Genomic DNA, 21,689 nt, shown 5'->3' with positions numbered 1-21,689 from the left:
ACTCTTCAGCTACTGACTGGCTAGTTTCTGGTCCTCAGCATGCCCTAATTACTGGCCCTGGGCGACACCGATATTATCTGATATTATCTGATCCCTAAGGCTACTGTTCATTGCAAGAAAGCAACATGATCCACTGTTACTGTCATTGCTGCAACTTCCAACATACATAGGGCTTGGGGCGGACTCATCTTCAACACGTTTATGGAGAGAATAAATCTAGTTCATGTGGGGAAGCAGGTCTGAGTGGCAGTCTAGGTCGTGACCTCTTTTGTACTGGGTTTGGGGTTTGAGAAGGGTTTCCCTCCAAGACTTAACAGAAACGCAGAGTAGCCCAGTCCCCAATAGTGCTAAGAAGCGAGAAGGCTGGGCCTCTGTGTCTCAGCACGTCCTCATCCACACAACCGTTTGCCCTTACTCAATGGTTTTGAGACACAAAAGCAGCCCTCAGTGGACCACCGTCTCTGGTCCGCCGGCCAGCTAGCGTAGATCTGTTTCCAAGATGGCCGTTGGTCTCCAGCTGTTTGGGGGCTCTACTTCCGCTTCCGGGGTCAGAATGCGGAAGTGGCAGTTGAGGGGCTTCAGCCTCTAACCGCCGTAAGAAGTGGGACCACAACGGCAGCGGCGATCGCAGCAGCGGTAGCCGCAGCACGAAGCAGCGCCAGATCGTGAACTGCTAGATTGGGCGAGAGCGGCCACTGGGGGCCCGCGAAAGCTGGTGAGACAGGACAGGGAGTGGAGGCTGCGGGGACCTGCTTGGCAGGCCGGGGGAGTGGCCTGTGGGACCTGCGACTGGAGGGGAGGGGCGGGGAAGTCCTGTGAGTGGCTCGCCTAGCCTGGGAAAGAGGCGGGACCTAGGTGGCGGAGCCTGTGGCTTGGGGTGTGTCGTGTAAGAGGCAGGGGGCGTAGCCTGAGCTGTAACGTGCCTCTGCCTGCGCCGTGGAGCCTTTAAATCGGGGAGGAGGCGGGGCGGAGGCGGTTTCTGAAGGAAGGCGGGAGGTGTGGCCTAGCGTTGCAGCTGGGAGCAGCGGCAGGCAGTGAGCAGTGGTTGCCTGGAGGCGCCTGTGAACTAGACTGGGCTGTGGTGACGTCAGGGGAGGGGAGTGAAATTCGAGCCCGTGGCTGGTGGGCGGGGACGTAAGGGGAGCCGGAGTGGTGTGAGAAGCCGGTGCCTGGGAACGAGGCTTGTGACGCCGACGGGGGGGCGTGTCGACAGCTAAGGAAAGACTGCAGCGGGGAGGTGGTGCCTCTAAAACAGAAAATGGCGCCTGCGAATGAGCAAAGTTTGTGACGCGGCGAGGTTTTTGCCTCTGTCGGAGGCCTTCTTCCCGGGACGGGAAAGTGCAGGTGATTGGCACGGGAGGGGCCTACAGTATTGCGTTTGTTTTCTGTTTCAGTACTGGTTCGTTTTTTGTAATCAGGGAAAAAATAGCTATAAAAATGTCAATGCACCTATCTTGGTCAATCCGCTTGTTTTAATTGACTTCTTTGCTAACCATTGCTTGAAATGTATTGTCTCTGGGTTCCTTTTATTTCTCGCCGAGTTACATCTGGTTTCTTAAACTGTGGAATGCGTAAGACTAAAAGAGATGATATAAAACCTTTGCGTAGCCCAGATTGATGGACATTCTATTAAAATAAACGGCCTGTGCTCTTCAAAATTTCAAGGTCGTGAAAGACAAAGGATGAAGAACTGTTCCAGATTGAAGGAATTAATGGGATCTAACGAGTCATAACTAAATGCAACGTGTGATCCTGCATTGGATCCCGGAGCAGATAAAATAAATTATTTAAAAATCCGTTTTTTCCCATGAAATTAAGTTTCTCTCTTTTACTGTGAAAGAATGAATGGGAAAATTGGTGAAATTTGACTGAGGTCTGTAGACTAGATGTTCATACTGCTAATTTCTTGCCCATGACAATTGCATTGTGGTTATGAAAGAGACTATCTTTGTTTTTAGGAAATGCGTACCGAAATACCTAGGGTTAAAGAACCATCGTGTAAACAGCTTATTTTCAAAAGGTTGAAGAAATGCGAATATAAAAATGTATTTAAAGAGAATGGTCAAGCAAATGGCTGAAATTTAGATTTGCCATTTAAGGGCACACAGAAATTCCTTGTATCGTTTTTGTTTTGCAAGTTTTCTCAGCATATTTCAATGTAAAAAACTTAAAAGATAATTTTTTAAAAATGTGAATTCCTAACCCGGGTTGAGATTTAGACAATTATCTTAAGAAAATTGCCCCTTCTAGATGAAAATCTCCCTCCTGAATCCTGAAATTTTAATTTCTTTAAACGCTTATTTACCACTATATGCATCCCTAGGTAGTACTTGTGGTCTAAGGATTTATTCTATGGGGGATATTCATGAAATCACACTGCTTGCATATTCTATGCATATGCACACCATAATATAAGGTGGTGGTACATGGTATTCACATGACGTCAGTGGTGATGCTAGCCTTAATCACTGATTTTTTTTCCAGTGGTCTTTGCTAGGTTTTTTCCAATGTAAAGCTATTATTTTTACCTTTCAGTAAGTAGTATTTTCTTTAAACATAATGTATAGCCATCTATCCCTCAAAATATTTTGATACTTTTCCATCTTATGCAGTGTAAATGCTAAGATTCTTTTCAATGAGTTGTGAGGTTTTACTATTAGAAGGCTGATTTCATTTCCAATCTTTCCCTTGACTACTCTCCCTCCCTCTCTCATCCTCCCCCTTCTCTCCATTCGGCCATATTGAACTCTTGATGTACCCCCCCCACACACACAAGCTTGCTCTTTAGGCTTTTAGGAGTGAGGCTTGCTCATTTTTAACAAAATTCTTGTAACGGTACTGATAAAATAACCCGACCTGTTATTGAAAAGCCAAGCAGTGATTCCCCTAAACCAAACAGGTGGTTTTTGTTTTTGTTTTTTTTTAACCATTACATTGTAGCAAGGAAAAACCTCAACCCATCCTGAGAATACACAATAACTGCAACAGTTATATAGTCCTTTTGGAGGTATTCAGAAGTTTCTGGAGACTTCGGTTCCTAGCTCTTTCTTGCTTTTCTAGAGCCTTGTCCTGGCAGTAGCCTTTGAAATCACCCTACTGGTATGAGTTTCCTCTGGAGGTGTTAAAAAAAAAACCAAAAAAAACTCTTTGGAACTAGATAGAGGTTGCAGCTGCACAACATTGTAATGTACTGAATGTCACTGAATTGTTCGCTTTGAAATGGTTTTCTGTTAATTAATGTGAATAAAAACTGTGTTCTGTCAATAAAAATAATTACTCCATCATTGTTGGTTCGGTATTGAAACCAGTTTATCTCCTGCTGTTGTGGGTAACATGAAACAGTTTGCTTAAACTCCTTATCTAGTTAGATGTAAAAACAAAGGTTCTTTAATTTGCCATCCGTTTTTATAGGGGTTCGCTGCAGCAGTCAGAAAATTCATATTTACAAAGCATTGCAAATGATGAATTGACCTCAAAGCATACGCTTGTTATCAATATTAATACTTGCATCTTCTTTTGTCAGCTGGCAGACCTGGGCGAGGACACTTCATCTGACTTTCTGAACATTTAATTTCTAGGAAAAGCTTGTATCTTAAGAGTAAAATTTAAATCTGATCTCAGTGCCTCCTTGACAAATCTCAGTTTTCCTTTTGAAAGAAGAGCCATCTACAAAGAGTTAAATCAGAGACTGGGCGGGCGGCCTGGGGCGGGGGCGTGGGAGGGGGGGTCTGAGCGGGTGTGGACAGTTTTCTAACAGAGTTAAGCAAGCATGGGATTCTCTTTGTTCAGGTAAAGGAAGGAGGGCGGCTGGGTTTAGTGTTGCGCCAATGGACAATGTTTCCCTGGAGGTTAAGGAAATTTTAAGAATTTTCTTTCTTGTCAATGGAGAAGTCTGCACAGCATCGGGAGCCATTAAGTAATGAAGACCCTAGAATTGATTTAGTCGATTTGACACTTAGACAAGGTAAATAATACATGCCTTGGCTACTGGCTCTAATGAAAGACTGAAACGGACTGTAGGTCCCCCCCCCCCATTATTCCCTTGTAATTGCATTAGTACCCCTAGTGCTTGTTCAGACTTTTCATCAACCAAAAGGGGGTGGGGGGAACCAAACAGGTTTGTGTCAAGAATATGGGGGGGGATCTTTTTTGGTAGACTGCTATTATGCCAGTCTTTGATGCTTAAATATGAGTATGCCTTTTAACTTGAAGAGTGTGCACTTGCTGAAAGAGCTTTATATTAACTGACCTCGTTGCATACAATTTAATTACCGATAATGGGCCTGAGAAGAGAAACTTCCTTGCTAATTTGTCATGTTTGAAAAATGAAAGCTTTTATAAACATTTTAAGTCATAAATTTGGAGAACCTTAAATGACCTGATCGTTCCTATTACTGTTTCTTTTCTTTCCAGTCTTAGTGACAAATAATTGACAGACATTAGTGTAAGTTTGAGGCTTAAGACAGAATGGTTTGGTTTTTATAAAATGGTTACCACAGTAGGTTTGACTAACAGCTAGCTTCCCATGAATATAATAAAAATTAAATAAAGAAGATAGAAATATTTTTGCTGTTCCTTTGACAGGGCAAAGGAGCAAATCTGATAGGATATCAAAAAATTATGACTGGGTAGAAATTAGTATGTCCTTTTATAGAGAAAGGCAGGAATTCTGATTTCCTCCTTTGGTACGTTATTTGTATAGCAATTTATAGTAAAAGGTATTTATTGATATGCATATATATAGACTTATATCCAAATATGTAATTAATATAGTCTGCTCATGCTTCTTGAGGCTCCAAAGTCCCAAGTTCAATAGCCCCGCATCACCATAACCCAGAGCTGCTTAGTGGTCTGATTAAAAAAAAATAAATAAACAACTGAAAAAATACCTAAAAGTAATAATGGTCTTTGGATCAAATGTATATTATATTGCATTTACCGTCTGGGAAAACTAACCAATTTTCCATAAACAAGTAGGAAATCGTCTCCCAACTTCACTATGATTTCCTTGCAATTGTATAAGTAATCATTATGTATCTTATTACCTTAACTAGAGTAACAGATTTTCTTTTTTCCAGCCACAAGAGAAAAGCAGAGGGCAGAATCTATTGTGTAGTGATTTCTTTTTCATAAGCACATATTTCACATCATTTTAACAAATATGAGTAAGCACATACAAACCACGAATTTAGCAAGTCCAGCTGTATTTCTCTCTACCAGTAACAAGAAATTAGAAAACTAAAATTTCAAAGATAAACATTTACAAAAACACCCCCCAAAATAATTACCTAGTGAATTTGGGTGCTTTTTTTTTTTTTAACCTGGGCTGACTTCAGATTTCTTGATTTCAGAGATATTTCTAACATATATGTCTTCATGTATCCTTGAATTGAAAAAAAATGATAGTAATATTTTGTGACCATTTGTGTGCATTATGATCTTCTCTGAAGCATTTAGACATTCAGATTGTTGCAGAGTCTGGAGGTTTTTGCGTAAATGTTCTAGAGTGATTTCAATGTGAATTTTTTTTTTCTTAAAATGTGCTTTAAAAAATTTGAGCAACCATCCCCCCTCCCCTTCTCATTGAAGGTCCCACTAGCCATTAATTAGCTTTCCTACTAAATTAACTTCGAAGACTCAGTGGAGGCAGTCAGAGCTATGGGGATGGTGGTGAAGGTATGTGTGTTAGAGGGTAGAGTCAGTGGGGTCTTCTACCTATCTAAGGGGGGGTGGGCAGGGAGGTGTGTGGCCTCGGCACAGGGGCTATGACAGGGTGGGGTCAGTGCAGGCAGAAAAATCGAACCAGCAGACACCGAACGGTTCACTTATTCGAGCTTGTTTTCTCTCTTTCTTTCTTTTTTTTTTTTTAACCCTTCTATTAAGTTGCCATTTTTGGAATTCCATCTAAAAGTCTAAATTGATGAAACACTACCAGTGTGATGTTAAATGTGGGCATCAGTTTTGTAATCCTTAAAATATGGTTTATTTGAAGCTATTAGATATTTAGGACATACTTTTATATTCAAACATAGAGGTGTGCATGTGCGTTTTAAAGGACGTGTGTGAGCTTTTTATATGTACACCCTGGGGTTGGAATAGGAACAGCTTGCATTCATTTAGCAGTTAGTATATGTCAAGTCTCAGATTCAAGAGCTCAAGACATTTTCCAAAGGCAAATTTCAAATATCAGCAGTCTTAAATGTGTATCGTAGCAGTGCATATAAAAAACCATTAGTCTAGTTGTACACTTAAGTTGGCTAAGATGGTAAAATGTTATGTTAACATGGATCATTTTTTTTGCCTCCAGGGTTATTTTTTTAACTAATTAATTTTTTTGAAAAGGGAGACATTACCAAAACCGTAGGATAGAAGGGGTACAACTCCACACAGTTCCCACCACCAGATCTCTAAATCCCACCCGCTCCCCGATAGCTTTCCTATTCTTTATCCCTCTGGGAGTATGGACCCAAGGTCATTGTGGGTTGCAGAAGGTGGAAGGTCTGACTTCTGTAATTGCTTCCCCGATGAACATGGGTGTTGACTGGTCGGTCCATCCTCCCAGTTTGCCTCTCTCTTTTCCTAGTAGGGTGGGTCTCTGGGGAATTGGAGCTCCAGGACACATTGGTGGGCTCGTCTCTCCGAGGAAGTCTGGTTGGCATCATGCTGGCATCTGGAACCTGGTGGCTGAAAAGAAAGTTAACATACAAAGCCAAACAAAATGTTGAAGAGGGTCATTTTTTTTTAACCACAAAAAGCAGGATAGTCAACAGGCTTAGAAAAAAAATTTTAAGGATATATGTTTGGTTTTAATGAGAGAGAAAGATACACACAGAGAGAGACCAGAACAATGGCCAGCCAGCTAGCTCTCTCTGACTTAGGATGATGACTTAGGGGGGACTGAATCTGGGATCTCAGAACCTCAGGTAGGAAAGGCTTTTGCAGAACCATTGTACTATTTGCCCGGCCCCAGAAATTTTTTATAAGGCCAAAATAAATTCTTCTTACCAAAAAAAAAAAAAAAAAAAAAAAAAAAAAAAAAAACCCAAAACAGTGAAGATGGCAAAATACATGGTATTAGAAGGAAATTTTCACGTTTCTTTTATTATGTTTAATTCTCAGGGCTGGGGTAGGGAGAATGCTTGCCATGTACCCAGCCTGAGTTTGAGCCTTAGCACCACAGAGAAGGTGCTATGTGTCTCCTCCCCTACCACTAACACCCTTCATGAAAAAAGTGGCCTTGAGTGGGGAAATCCCTAGTGCACAAGTTCCCCAGCTCCACACATACCCCCCCAAAAAAAAACCTGTTTCCAGCTCCTAGCAGATTTGTAGAATAATTGATTTCTTAGCTGACCATTTTTGTATCCTGTACAAATACTGCACACCTGACAAACTGGCAGAAGCCGTGTAACATCAGCTGAAAATAATGTATCTTGACAGAAAAAATTAATTTCTTTATTGAGGGATTAATGGCTTACAGTCAACAGTAAAATACAATAGTTTGTACATGTGTAACATTTCCCAGTTTTCCACATAACAATTCAGCCCCCACTAGGTCCTCCTCTGCCATCATGTTCCAGGACCTGAACCCTCCCCTCCACCCCAGAGTCTTTTACTTTGGTGTAATATAGCAGCTCCAATCCAAGTTCTGCTTAGTCTTTTTCCCTTCTGATCTTGTTTTTCAACTCATATGAGTGAGATCATCCCATAGTCATGCTTTCGTTTCTGACTTATTTCACTTAACACAGTTCCTTCAAGCTCCATCCAAGATGAGGTGAAAAAGGTAAAGTCACCATTTTTAATAGCTGAGTAGTATTCCATTGTGTATCTGTACCACAGCTTACTCAGCCACCCATCTGTTGTTGGGCACCTGAGTTGCTTCCAGTTTTTGGTGATTACAAAGAGAAAAAAAAACAATTTTATTGAAATTATAATTGGAACAGAGCATCATATCAGTACTGGGTGTACCTGAAGCATTGTGACTGGGGACGGGTTGATACTTGTGGTCTAAGAAGCATGGGAAATAGTCCCACTAATCTCTCAGTGACCATACGCTCCCCTGTTAATTGGTCCAGGTTCCTCGAGGAGCAGCACAGTATAAACTGGGCAGTGTACGTGCAGGGCGGAGCCCGGGACCCAGCACCTTGCTTGGTTGCATCTACGATGCTGAGCTCTTTGAAGGTACCAGGCATCTGCCTCCCCTCATCAGCCTAGCACTAGAGCCCTTTGTCCCCTATAAACCGCCAGAAATCCTTCCCTGTGCTAGATCATTGGTGAGCTGGCCAAAGTGGATCATTTCTTTTTTCCCCAATCCCCCTGTCCTTCCTGTCACCTCTCCCTCACCCCCCACCCCCCCACCCCCGTAGACCAGGTAAATTCGTGCCTGCAGAAGGGACTGGTGAAAGGTAAGGTCTTTGTGCTGCCTCCAGAAGCTGCTTGGCGTTGCCTGGTGGAAGGGTTTGGCCAGACTCCCATTGAACACAAAGCAGAATGAGGGAGGAGGGTTGCTGGACAGATACGGGCTGGGCTAAGAGTCCAGAGCCTTGTGGGCACGTGCCTTGTACATTTACTTGGGTCTGCCTCTTCCCCTCCCAAACCTTCAAACAGCGGTCTCGGGGTGCTGCATCATGTGTCTGCATGCAGGGGTGTGTCTCTGTGCGTGCTCCTGTGACCTCAGGGCCATGTGACTGCACCCACACATGCATGATTGTGGGGGGGGGTAGCTCCTCTTTCCCCCTTCAGGTTGGGAAGCTGCCCAACAGCTGGGAGGCGCAAGTGTAGCCAGTAGAATCTGCTGCCTCTCCCAGCACAGTGATATGGACACACCTCACACGGCTCAAGTCAGTCATACGGAACCTGTGGGTGAGTGTCAGCTTCATCAATGCCAGTCTGTCCAGAGTTAGCTCTAAGAGAGCACATGGCTAGGCTGTGGGCCTCTTAACAGGGCATTGATCTGTTGTTGGTCGGTTGATGGAAGGCTTTGGTCAAGTTGGACAGGAGGCCCTCGGGGGTGGCTAGAGTCCCATGGGTATGTGAGCTGTACTCCAGGGGTGTGGATGGCATAGAAGCGAATATTGGCTTGGGCGGGTTGTCTTCAAGTCCCACAGGTAGACCGGCCACCTAGCAACTGAGTGACTAGGCACATGGGGCATTGGGTTATGAGATCTGCAGGGAGGCACCAAGTCCAAGGCTGATGTGGGCTGGTCACATGCCATCCCAGGCCAGCCTGGAATGTGTTCCATTGCCTTCCACAGACCAAACCTTACAGGACACTCAAGAGCAGTGTCTAGGGAGCCCCCCTGAAGAGACCCGGCTGTGGGTCAGAAACACTGAGGGTTCTTTTGAGAGGTTGTGTAACCCTCGTGACACTGTGCGTGAGGCTGCTCAGAGGACTGAACAGGTACGGGTGGGGAGGGCTGTCCTGCCCACCAGCAGTGCTCTGGACTGGGGAACAAGAAGACTTGGAGCCCAAAGACACTCTCTGAAGGCCTTTTTTCCCTTTCCCCTCCAACCTAGCTGGTCAGCATGGAAACCCAAAGCAAGGATAACGCTTGGCCCAGCACTCAGCCATCTGCCACGTAAGCCCCTGGGGTGTCCATCCAGAGTGGGAGGGGCTCCTATAAAAAGGCCGAGCCTGGGAGTCGGGCAGTAGGTAGTGCATGAAACTCAAGGACCGGTGTAAGGATCCTGGTTTGAGCCCCCCGGCTCCCCACCTGCAGAGTGGGGAGCGGTGAAGCAGGTCTGCAGGTGTCTCTCTCTCCCCCTCTCTGTCTTCCCCCTCCTGTCTCCATTTCTCTCTGTCCTATCTAACAAAGACAATAAAAAGCAAGGGCAACAAAAGGGAAAATAACAATATAAAATAAAAAAAATTGAAGAAAAAAAAAGGCTGAGCCGGTGGGCCCAACTCACCCCCATGTGGTGGGCCAGCAGCTTATAGGGCCCCTCAAACTCTACCTCCTCCCTCCCCCCAGAAGCAGCAATCCAGGAGAGGAAGAGAAGTTCCAGGGCCAGCCAGGCATCTGCGGTCTCACCAACCTGGGCAACACTTGCTTTATGAACTCGGCCCTTCAGGTGGGGGATGACTACCTAGGTGGGCTTCAAGCGGTTGGGCATGGGGATCGGAGCTGGGAGGCTGGAGGATGTGGGGTCTGGTTGGAAGGGCTGTGAGCTTGACAACACTCACAGTCCACCCTGAAAGATCAGGACCTTCTCCCTCCACTTGCTGCCCCTTCCCTTTCCTTCTCTTTCACTCCTGACCCCTTCTCTCCTCCCCATCCCTCCCATCCTTGCCCCCTCTTCCCCTTCGACTTCATCACTCACTCTTCTCTCCGCCTGCCCCGGCCTCCTGCAGTGCCTCAGTAATGTGCCCCAGCTCACTGAGTACTTCCTCAAGAACCGCTACCTGGAAGAGCTCAACTTCGGCAACCCGCTGGGCATGAAGGGAGAGATCGCAGAGGCTTACGCTGACCTGGTGAAACAGGCCTGGTCCGGCCACCACCGCTCCATCGTGCCCCACGTGTTCAAGGTAGCGCTCGATCCTCGCCCGCCCACTCCTTGCCCCCCCCACCCCTACACCCACCCCCACTCCTACCCCCACTCCTCGCTGCCCTGGGTGTCCTTAACTCTCCTCTCTCACGGGTCCTGCGCGTGCTCTCAGACCAAGGTGGGCCACTTCGCATCCCAGTTTCTGGGCTACCAGCAGCACGATTCCCAGGAGTTGCTGTCATTCCTCCTGGATGGTCTGCACGAGGATCTCAATCGCGTCAAGAAGAAGGAGTATGTGGAGCTGTGCGATGCTGCTGGCCGACCCGATCAGGCAGGTGCTCCTGAGGGTATCCCCTTCCAACTCTAGAAGGTTCTGTGAGGGCCACTAGCGTGGCCTGGGAGGTCTAGTGGCAAAAGTGCCAGACTTAGAAGCATGGTCTTGAGTGATCCTCAGTATCACGTGTGTCAGAGGAATGCTCCATTTCTCACTTTTTCTGTCTTATTAATATATGAATGTTTTCTTGCTTTTTAATTTCCTTTCTTTCTCTCTCCCTTCTTTCCTTCCTTCCTTCCTTCTTTTCTTTCTCTCTCTCTCTTCCTTTTTTTAAGCTTCTTTTTAAAAATTTTTAAATTTTTTTATTGTCTTTTTTATTTAATTTTTTTTTAATTTCTTTACTGGGGAATTAATGTTTTACATTCAACAGTAAATACAATAGTTTGTGCATGCATCACATTCCCCAGTTTCCCATATAACAATACAACCCCCACTAGGTCCTCTGTCATCCTTCTTGGACCTGTATTCTCCCCACCTACTCACCCACCCCTTAATTTTTTAATATTTATTTATTTTCCCTTTTGTTGCCCTTGTTTTTTATTGTTGTTGGTATTGATGTCGTTGTTGTTGGATAGGACAGAGAGAGATGGAGAGAGGAGGGGAAGAAAAAGACAGACACCTGCAGACCTGCTTCACCGCCTGTGAAGCGACTCCCCTGCAGGTGGGGAGCCGAGGGCTCTTTCTTTCTTTCTTTCTTTCTTTCTTTCTTTCTTCCTTCCTTCCTTCCTTCCTTCCTTCCTTCCTTCCTTTCTTCTCTTTCTTTCCATCTTTCCCTTTCTTTCTTTCTCTCTTTCTTTCTTTCTTTCTTTCTTTCTTTCTTTCTTTCTTTCTTTCTTTCTTTCTTACCAAAGCACCATATACCCCTGGCTTATGGGGGGGGGTGTTAGGGATTGAACCTGGGACCTGGAGTCTCAGGCATAAAAGTCTTTTTGCAGGGAGTCGGGCGGTAGCGCAGTGGGTTAAGCGCACGTGGTGCAAAGTGCAAGGACAGGCGTAAGGATCCTGGTTCGAGCCCCTGGCTCTCCACCTGCAGGGGAGTCACTTCACAAGCGGTGAAGCAGGTCTGCAGGTGTCTATCTTTCTCTCCCCCTCTCTGTCTTCCCCTCCTCTCTCCATTTCTCTCTGTCCTATCCAACAACGATGACATCAATAACAAGAACAATAATAACTACAACAATAAAACAACAAGGGCAACAAAAGGGAAAAGTCTTCTTGCATAATATCATCCCGTCTCCACAGCCCAAATAATTTTTTTCAAGCCAATAGGCCCTACCTGGGCTGGGCTGTCCCACACCCTATCAGACTCTGTCCTCCCAACTGTAATTCCAGTGTCACCCCAGACACCCTTGTCCAAGAGGTAACTTCAGCTTGATTTCCTACTCAAAAGAAACCCTGGTGCTGACATCCAATGCCATCTCCAGTTTGAGTCCTGGCTGTAAATTCTGCCTCTGAACTTGACCAATGGCCCTAACCTTAGCTTTGCCCCTACATGCATTCATCCCAAACCACGGTCTACCCCACCTCCACACCAGCCCTGGCTAAGCTCTGCACCCCACTCTGACTCCGCCAACAGGAGGTGGCTCAGGAAGCCTGGCAGAACCACAAACGCCGAAATGATTCTGTGATCGTGGACACTTTCCATGGCCTCTTTAAGTCCACACTTGTGTGCCCGGATTGCGGCAATGTGTCCGTGACCTTCGACCCCTTCTGCTACCTCAGTGTCCCACTGCCTGTCAGCCACAAGCGGGTCATGGAGGTCTTCTTTGTTTCCATGGACCCCCGTCGCAAACCAGAGCAGGTATGGCAGGTGTGGGGATACAGCCAGGGGGCTGGTTAACCCGACAGCTGGCCACATGTCTGGGCTTCCCATACTTACCCATACTTAATCACTGTGAGTAACCCCCCTGATCTTCTGTGGTCACTGTTTCTCCCTCAGCACCGGCTTGTGGTTCCCAAGAAAGGCAAGATCTCGGATCTGTGTTTGGCTCTAGCCAAACACACTGGTGTCTCACCAGAAAGGGTGAGACTCTGCAGAGGGACAGTGGGCGGAAGCCAGGGTCGGTGGGAGGAGCCTGGGGAGAGACCCCCATAGTCTAACCATTTGTTATGTACCCCATTTCCAGATGATGGTAGCTGATGTCTTCAGTCATCGCTTCTATAAGATCTACCAGCTGGAGGAGTCTCTGAGCAGCATCTTGGATCGCGATGATATCTTCATGTGAGCAGGGGGCCCAGGGAGATGGGGGTCCAGCTTCTCTCACTCACCATGCCTCTCCACCTCCTCAGCTGGATTCACAGGGCTATGGCCTCGTCTGTGAGTGGGCTCGGGTGACAGAACTTAACACAGGGCAACTTTGGGTCTTTTCTTCCTTGTTATGTGGGCCAGGCTCTTGTCTCCTATTTTATTTTATTTTTTTAAATTTTTTATTATCTTTATTTATTGGATAGAGACAGCCAGATATCAAGAGGGTAATAGAGAGGGAGAGAGACAGAGAGATAACCTGCAGCACTACTTCACCACTTGCAAAGCTTTTCTCCTGCAGGTGGGGACTGGGGGCTCGAACCTGAGTCTTTGCGCATTGTAACATGAGCGCTCAACCAGGTGCCCCTCCACCCGGCCCCTTTATTTTCTTTTTTAAATCATCAGTGTGAATGGGGAGAAAGAGAAAGAACCAGAGTACCACTCTGGCATTTGCGCTGCCAAAGATTGAACTCAGGAACCTCATGCTTGTGAGTCCAATACTTTATCTACTGTGCCACATCCTGGGCTGCTCCTGTTGCTTCTCGATTTTATTATTCACTACTCGCTGAGCGCACCATGCACACCAGGTGCTAATCCTGCTCTCTTTATACTGACGTTCTCGAAATCCAAAAGGAATCCTTTGAAACAGCGACCAAACACCAAGATGAATATAAAGGCAAATTAACGGTTTTCAGGAAACTAAAATAGAAAGGGCTTCTTGAGTAGAAAAGCTCCTTATAAAGTGAGTAATGACTAGGGGCTGGGGAGATAGCATAGGGGTCATACCTGAGGCTTTGATGTCCTAAGCTCTATCCCTAGCACCATTGTAAGCCAAAGCTGAGTTAAAAATTTAAATAATAAAAAAAAAGACTAAAGTGTGTGGCCCGGGAGATGGCACAGTGCATAAAGTGTTGGACTCTCAAGCATGAAGTCCCGAGTTCAGTCCCCAGCAACACATGTACCAGAGTCAGGTCTGGTTCTTCCTCTTTCTCCTGTCTTCTTAAAAAAAAAAAAAAAAAAAAGATGAACAAAGTGAGTAGTGACTTAGCTCCCTTTTGTTTTGTCGACACTCTCAGCCCCCTGGTAGCACCATCTAAAGCATCACATAAACAGCCCTGGGTCTGTCAGTCAGCTAACAGTCTGAAGCACAAAACACTGGCTAACCCTCCAAGTGGTGTGAGAATATCTTCAGACTATTGCCTGGGAGGTGGTGCGGTGCCTAGAGCACTGTACCTAAAAGGCATGAGGTCTCGAGTTCCATCTCTAGCCCTGTATGTCACTCTTGGGGTGTTGTGATTGCCCATTCTCCCCTCCCTGCAGATACGAGGTGTCGGGCAGAGCCTCCATTACTGAGAACTCAAGAGAGGACGTGGTGCTTCCAATCTATCTGCGGGAGCGCACCCCAGCTCGCGACTACAACAACTCTTATTATGGCCTCATGCTCTTTGGACACCCCCTGCTGGTGTCGGTGCCCCGTGACCGGCTCTCTTGGGACGCCCTCTATCACATCCTGCTGTACCGCCTCTCGTGAGTCCACCCTGAGGGGGAACCCGGGGCAGGTGGGCAGTGACTCAGACCCAGCTGTCTTCAACAAGTTATCTCCTACACCTGGGGGCGCTCTCCCTGCCTTAACCACGTCCTCACGCTCCACTTGCAAGTCCTTCCCAGATGAGAATGGGTCACCCACTGTGTGAGCCCTGGATTGTCGGGTTGGAGGAGACCTCCTGGGAACCCCGTCACGTATTGTCCCATCCCAAACAACTGACATGAGCGAAGTAGAATCCCTCAGGCTCTGTGCCCAAGCTGGGCCTTCCTGGAGCTTCCACTCTCTTGTTATGTTGCAGACGCTACGTGACCAGACCCAGCTCTGATGACGAGGACGATGGCGATGACAAAGGTGAGGGCGAGGGGCCGGGTGGTGGCGCACTTGGTTGAGCGCACATGCTACAATACACAGGACCTAGGTTCAAACCCCCCAGTCCTCATCTACAGGAGGAAAGCTTCACAAGCAATGAAGCAGTGCCTCTGGTTTCTCTCTCTGTCTCTATTCAGTAAATAAACATATTAAAAACATTTAAAAAATAAGGTGAGGGAGGAGAGTAGGGTCAGTGAGGAGCGCTGGAGGTAACCTGATCCCCAGTGGGGTCTCCTTGGGAGGCCAGTGCAGCACTGCGCCCTGGGCCTCACCCGCCCCTCCTGCCACCCCCACATTCTCCTGTTATAGATGACATGGAGGAGAAGGACAGCATCCCCAAGCTGGGACACATGGCGGGAACCAGCTCCCAAGACTTCGGGCCAGAGCAGGCCGGACCTAGCTGTGCAGTGGCGGGGAGCAGCCGTGCCCCTGTGGACAGCACCCCTGGACCATCTCACTGGCCCCAGCGGGCACGCCGCAAGCACCTGTTTACTCTGCAGACCGTGAATTCCAATGGGACCAGCGACCGGTCCACCTACAATGAAGATACTCAGGGTATCTCCTTTGGCTGTCAGCCAGATTGGGAGAGGTGGGAGGCTGGGGGTCCCCATGGCACAGGGCCCATGAAAACCTTCCTTGCCCCCAGCCCAGCCCTACATTGCTATCGACTGGGAGCCAGAGATGAAGAAGCGTTACTACGATGAGGTGGAGGCTGAGGTGAGTGCAGTTCCGCAGTTCCGGGGGTGAAGCTAACACCTTCAGCTTGTACCCCTCGGAGTCTTCACACATTCCCTCCCCTCCCCAACTCCTCCAAGTGGTGACCACAGAGCTCCTGAGGCCTTCACAGTTCATGCTTACTTAAAAAATATGTATTTGGGGCCGGAGGGGTAGATAGCATAATGGTTATGCAAACAGACTCTCATGCCTGAGGCTCCAAAGTCCCAGGTTCAATCCCCCGCACCACCATAAGCCAGAGCTGAACAGTGCTCTGGTTAAAAATATATATATGTATGTATTTGGGGCCGGGTGGTGGCGCACCTGGCTGAGTGCACTTGTTACAATACCCGAGAACTGGAGTTTGAGTCTCCCCACCCCTCAGGAGGAAAGCTTTTTGAGTGGTGAAGCAGTGCTACAGATCAATATCTCTCTTTTGCTCTCTTTTCCTCTCTCTCTCTCTCTCTTTTTTTTTTTTTTTGCCTCCAGGTTTATCTCTGGGGCTCGGGCTCAGTGATTGCACTATGAATCCATTGCTACTGGCAGCCATTTTTTCCATATTTTTTGTTGTTGTTGTTGGACAGGACAGAGAGAAATTGAGAGGGATGGGGGAGAGAAAGATAGATACCTGCAGACCTGCTCCACCTCTTGTGAAGCTACCCCCCCCCCCCCCGTGGGCTCGAACCAAGATCCTTGTGCCTGTCCCTGTGCTTCGTACTGTGTGTGCTTAACCCTTGTGCCACCACCCAACTCTCTCTCTCTTTCTCTTCCCTCTTGATTTCTGGCTGTCTCTATCCAAGAAATAAATAAATAAAGATAATTAAAAATTTTAAATGTATTTTTTTATGAGGAAGCTACAGATAGAAAGATCCAGAAAGAGACCAGAGCCCTACTCCAGTGTGGGGTTTGGTGGTGCTGGGGATTAAACCTGGGGCTTCAGGCAGGAAAGACTTGCAGAATCATTAAGCTGTCTCCCCACCCCTCTGGCTTTTTTTTTTCTTTTTAAAGATGTAATGAGAGTAACATAGCATCACTTTGGCACACACGGTGGCGGGGCTTAAACTCCGAACCTCATGCTTGAGAGTCCAACGCCTTACCCACCATGCCACCCTCTAGGCTGCAGAGTCCATGCTCTTAGCCACTCAATGTGTACCTTCCACTCTGCTTCCCTCTCTTGCCCTCTTCCTCACTCCCACCATCCACTCCCCAACACCAGGGCTACGTGAAGCATGACTGTGTTGGATATGTTCTGAAGAAGGCTCCTGTGCGGCTTCAGGAGTGCATCGAGCTCTTCACTACCGTGGAGACCCTGGAGAAGGAGAATCCTTGGTGAGGAGCCTGAGCCAGGCATGCTGGGGGGTGGGGGTATTTGGGTGGGCTACCTCCCCCCCATGAGTCCCTGTTACCACAGTGTCCATCTCAATACCTCCTTTTCCCTCCCCCTCACTCAGAGCCTTTGCTGGGCTCTTCCTGAGGTGACCTTTGTCTTTGTCACAGCTGGATTCCTTTGTGTTGCTTAGGGCTTATGTCCCCTTATCAGAGACCTTCTTAAGTCCCCTGTGACAAGACTTCTCAGGGCCAACTTGATAGCTTATCTGAGAGGATGTCTGCTTTTTGACGTGTGGTGTGTCAAAAATGCAGCTCAGGGCCCAGGCCAGAAAACTAACTGTCTCTTCCATCCTTCCATCTGACTGTAATCATGTTGAGTGGACAATGAACGCTTAGCCGAGCCTTAACAGACAGATCAAACACAAAAGATCCAAAGACAAAGTTAGTATCAGAGGTGAGAGCAGCATCTCCACAGCAGCAAGGGCATCACCTAGGCGTGGTGCAGAAAGATTCAGTAGGCAGAATCCACCTGCTGGCGAGTGGATGGTTAAAACAGTAAGGGGGCAGAGGGAGGGGAGGAGGGATAGAGGCAGGCTCCACACACCGGCACAAAAACCTTTATGAGAGCCCATCAGGAGCTGGTGAAAAAGCTCACTTGGCTAGTGTGCTGCTGCTTTGCCATGTGTGAGACCCAGGTTCAAGCCCGACCCCCGCCACATTGGAGGAAGCTTTGGTGCTGTGGTGGTGTCTCTCTCCCTCCCTCCCCATCTGTCTCTATCTTAATAAAATAAATAAATAAAACACCATTGCTAAGTCCTTGCTCAGTGAGTAACAAGAGTTTTGCCTTTGAAGAACTTAAACTGGCAATAATAGGCAGACTTCAAATGAGGGTGGGTTCCCTGGAGCAGCCAGGGCACATGCCCATACCCTGACCCAGATGTGTCCATAGGTACTGCCCCACCTGCAAGCAGCACCAACTGGCCACCAAGAAGTTGGACCTGTGGATGCTCCCCGAGACACTCATCATTCACCTGAAGCGCTTCTCCTACACCAAGTTTTCTCGCGAGAAGCTGGACACCCTTGTGGAGTTTCCTATCAGGTCCGGGGCCCAGGGGAGGATGGCTGGGCTGGTGCAGGGTGGGGGTGTGTGTGGAGGAGATATGACTAGGTGTAGGAGAAAAGGGTGTCCTGTCACTAACCCTGTCGCCTTCCACAGGGACCTGGACTTTTCTGAATTTGTCATCAAACCGCAGAATGAGGCAGCCCCGGAGCTGTACAAATACGATCTCATAGCAGTTTCTAACCATTATGGGGGCCTGCGTGATGGACACTGTACGTTCTTGGATTGGGGGAGGCATACCTGGGGGTGGAGGGGGCGACAGGTTATTCCCAATGGGCCACTAGACTGTGTGGAATGCTGGAAGGACTCTGGGTAGGTGAGACAGCCCCTCCCTTTTTTCCTTATCTCTAGATAGTATGAGAGATAGAGAAAGAGAGACACTTCAGCACTGCTCCACCACTGGTGAATCTCCCCCCCACACACACACACCAGATGCTCTTATGTGGTGGCTTGGGGCTTGAACTCAGGTCCTCAAGCATAGTAACATTTGCTGTCTACTGGGTTAGCCACCGCCCACCCAACAGGTCCCCCTCTCTTCCAGACACAACTTTTGCCTGCAACAAGGACAGTGGCCAGTGGCACTACTTCGATGACAACAGCGTTTCACCGGTGTCTGAGAGCCAGATCGAGGTGTGCCCCTCACCCCCCAGCCCCTGCCCACCCACCCTCACCTTCTGCCCAGCCCTCACTAACCCCTCCCTTCTTCCCATAGTCCAAGGCAGCCTATGTGCTCTTCTATCAACGCCAGGATGTGGCACGTCGCCTGCGTGCCCAGTCCAGCGCCTCTGACCCCCCAGTGCCCACTGCTTCTGGTTCCCCACCCAGTTCTGACTCCATGGATGTAAACTGAGGGGTCCTGGCCCTCCTACAGAGAAAGAAATCATCTCTGTTCTGTTCCCTGCAGTATCTCTTCCCCCTTCCCCTTGTGCCCCTTGTCCCTGGTTCCCATCCTGGTGTTAACGTGCCCCCATGCCAGGCATCGCAGCGTAGTCGTGGCTACTGTTCTCCTGTGCCGCTATATTGCTGTCTCCCGGGGAAGATGAGAGTTCGTGTCTCCCCGGCAGTGTGGCCCCCGCCCGTGTTTGCCCCTTAGAGCATCAGCCTGCCCCCTCCACTCTCTATTTATGGTTGTTCCCCTGCCCTTTGTCCTTCACCTGGGGTGCCCTGAAGGGGTGGCAGTGGGGTGCACCTGGACAGAGTGTATTTTCTTATCGAGACCCTGTACCTTTCTGCTGTGTATATATAAAGTGCCAGTGTGTTCCTTGGCAACGTGGGTTGGTGGCATTTTGTTGTTGTTGTTGTTGTTGTTCACATCCATACTGAGTTCCCACCTCATGCCCATTTGCCTGAGTGCTTCGAGCTTCTCGACTGCCAGGTGTGTGATAGTGGGTGCTGCTCTGAGCGCTTGCCGAGTGCCTGAAATGTACCCGATGCAGTTTTAGATACTTTTCTGGCCTGGGCTGTGGCCCACTAGTAGAACATGTCCTTTACATGCATAAGACCCTGAGTTTGAGTATTGGCATTACCTGATGACAACAAAGGCAAAAATAAACAGAACTCCTTGGATGACCGAATGGTTATTTGCTTGCTCTCTCGCTCTCCCTTAATATAAAAGATAATAGGTGGTGGTGCCCCTGGTTGAGCATACATGTTTCAGTGTGCAAGGACTCAGGTTAGAGCCCCCCACCCCCCAGTCCCCACCTGCAGGGGGAAAGCTTTGCGAGTGGTGAAGCAGGGCTGCAGGTCTCTCTGTCTCTCTCCCTCTCTATCAACCCATTCCCTCTCCATTTCTGGCTGGTCTCTATCCAATAGATAAATAAAGATAACAACAAAAAAGAAAGAAAGAAGGAAAGGAAGGAAAAGAAAACATAGGAATTGGTCCAGAGGGGCTGGGTGGTGGTGCGCCAGGTTGAGTGCACATGTTACAATGTGCAAGGACCTAGGTTCAAGCCCCCAGTCCCCACCTACAGGGGGAAACTTCATAAGTGGTGAAGCAGGGCTGCAGGTGTCTCTGTCTCCCTCTCGGTCTGACCCCTTCCTCTCGATTTCTGGCTGTTTCTAACCAATAAATAAGTAAAGATAATAATAAAAATTAAAAAAATAAACTTGGTCCAGAGAGGGCCAGGGCACAGATCATCTGGTAGAGCACACACGTTACCATGCTTGAGGACCTGGGTTCAAGCCCCTGGCCCCTGCATGCAGGGGTAAGCTTCATGAACAGTGGAACAGAGCTGCAATTGCTGACCCTTCTCTTTCCATTCCTACCCCTTTGCCTCTCTGTCCTATCAAAAGAATAAAAGGGGTCGCTTTGCAAGCAGGTGAAGCAGGTCTGCAGGTGTCTTTATCTTTCTCTCCCCCTCTCTGTCTTCCCCTCCTCTTTCAATTTCTCTCTGTCCTATGATAGCACTAGCAATAACAACTACAACAAGGGCAACACAATGGGAAAAATGGCCTTTGGGAGCAGTGGATTCATAGTGCAGGCACTGAGCCCAGATGATAACCCTGGAGGCGGAAAAAAAAAAAAAAAAGAAAAGAAAAAAAATTATGGGATATTAGATTCAATGGAACATTATTCTGCGATTAAAATGGATGTAATGGTGTCCACTAGAACAAAATTAATAAAACTGGAGGTGATTAAAGAGGTAAAAGACAACTGCCCCAGGTGGGGGCTGGTGAACCTGGTTGAGCGCACACACGTTACCATGTGTAAGGACCTGAGTTCAATGCCCCCGCCTGCCCCCACCTGTAGGGGAGAAACTTCCGTGAGCAGTGAACCAGGGCTGCAGGTGTCTCTCTTCCTTTCTCTCTCCCCCTTCCCTCTCAAAGCAGTCTCCAAAATAAATAAATAAATAATTAAAAGACAAACTACCAGATGGTTTCACTTGTGTGTGAAATACAGACTTGTTGAATCACATGGACTTGCTAGAGGAGTTGGTTGAACTGTCTCTGAGACTTTGTGAGAACTATGATGGTTATCACTGGGAGGCTGAGGGCACAGAACTTTGGTGGGTGCAATGTGGAACTGTAGCTTGTAAACTTACATTCTTGTAAACCACTATGAAACCACTAATTCAAACTATATTAACTAAATGAAATTTAAAAAAGACGGTTGCTACGAGGAACCCAACTCAACCTCCCTGAAGCAATAGCTAAATGAATCATTAAAAATAAATAAATAAATAAAAGACTACTTTCTAAATCCAAGAGCTCAAAAGCAGTCCTCACAAATCTGATACAATTTTCGTCTACTACCCAGTTTTGCAGGTTAGGAAACAGGCACAAAGAGCTAGCTGATTGATTCAGAATGGGCTTTAAGTACAGGGCCCCAGGGGAGGTGGGGGGCAGATGATGGTACATCTGGTTATGTGTACACATTACAGTTCGCAAGGACCAACGTTCAAGCCTCTGGTCCTCACCTGCAAGGGGGAAGCAGGGCTGCAGGTGTCTCTGTCTCTTCCCCCCCTCTATCTCCACAGTCCCCTCTCCATTTATCTCTATCCAATAATAAATAAAATTTTAGAAAAAAAAAATACAGGGACCCCGTTGCCTATGG

At 47.6% G+C, this 21,689-nt stretch overlaps 1 protein-coding gene across 2 annotated transcripts; it reads left to right on the top strand.

The window, feature by feature from the left end:
- Nucleotides 1–1,188: 1,188 nt before the first annotated feature.
- On the top strand, nucleotides 1,189–19,705 carry USP11 (ubiquitin specific peptidase 11). Of its 2 annotated transcripts, none has more exons than XM_060182479.1 (21): nucleotides 1,189–1,344; nucleotides 8,073–8,178; nucleotides 8,364–8,402; nucleotides 8,721–8,859; nucleotides 9,252–9,397; nucleotides 9,514–9,575; nucleotides 9,972–10,068; nucleotides 10,349–10,522; nucleotides 10,655–10,813; nucleotides 12,390–12,614; nucleotides 12,753–12,836; nucleotides 12,940–13,034; nucleotides 14,379–14,585; nucleotides 14,903–14,955; nucleotides 15,283–15,528; nucleotides 15,620–15,690; nucleotides 16,904–17,016; nucleotides 17,966–18,115; nucleotides 18,233–18,348; nucleotides 18,678–18,766; nucleotides 18,849–19,705. In XM_060182479.1, the coding sequence occupies exons 4-21, from the start codon at nucleotides 8,814–8,816 to the stop codon at nucleotides 18,984–18,986; spliced, it is 2,271 nt and encodes a 756-aa protein (XP_060038462.1). In that variant the 5' UTR covers nucleotides 1,189–1,344; nucleotides 8,073–8,178; nucleotides 8,364–8,402; nucleotides 8,721–8,813; the 3' UTR covers nucleotides 18,987–19,705. The 2 variants fall into 2 exon arrangements, with proteins under 2 accessions (XP_060038462.1, XP_016046564.1); XM_016191078.2 differs by having other exon boundaries at nucleotides 9,969–10,068.
- Nucleotides 19,706–21,689: the final 1,984 nt, after the last annotated feature.

The sequence above is a fragment of the Erinaceus europaeus genome, chromosome X (genome assembly GCF_950295315.1).
Source record: "Erinaceus europaeus chromosome X, mEriEur2.1, whole genome shotgun sequence".
Lineage (NCBI taxonomy): Eukaryota > Metazoa > Chordata > Mammalia > Eulipotyphla > Erinaceidae > Erinaceus > Erinaceus europaeus.
Note: the sequence above shows the minus strand (reverse complement) of the source record. Positions and strands in the feature narration are given on the sequence as shown.

Bases quoted from the DNA above. Each gene is read 5' to 3' on its own strand.
- USP11 (XM_016191078.2), top strand. From the start codon at position 8,814: ATGGACACACCTCACACGGCTCAAGTCAGTCATACGGAACCTGTGG. The intron at 12,615-12,752 runs GTATGGCAGGTG...TTTCTCCCTCAG, and splicing joins CCCGTCGCAAACCAGAGCAG to CACCGGCTTGTGGTTCCCAA. The intron at 18,767-18,848 runs GTGTGCCCCTCA...TTCTTCCCATAG, and splicing joins TGTCTGAGAGCCAGATCGAG to TCCAAGGCAGCCTATGTGCT.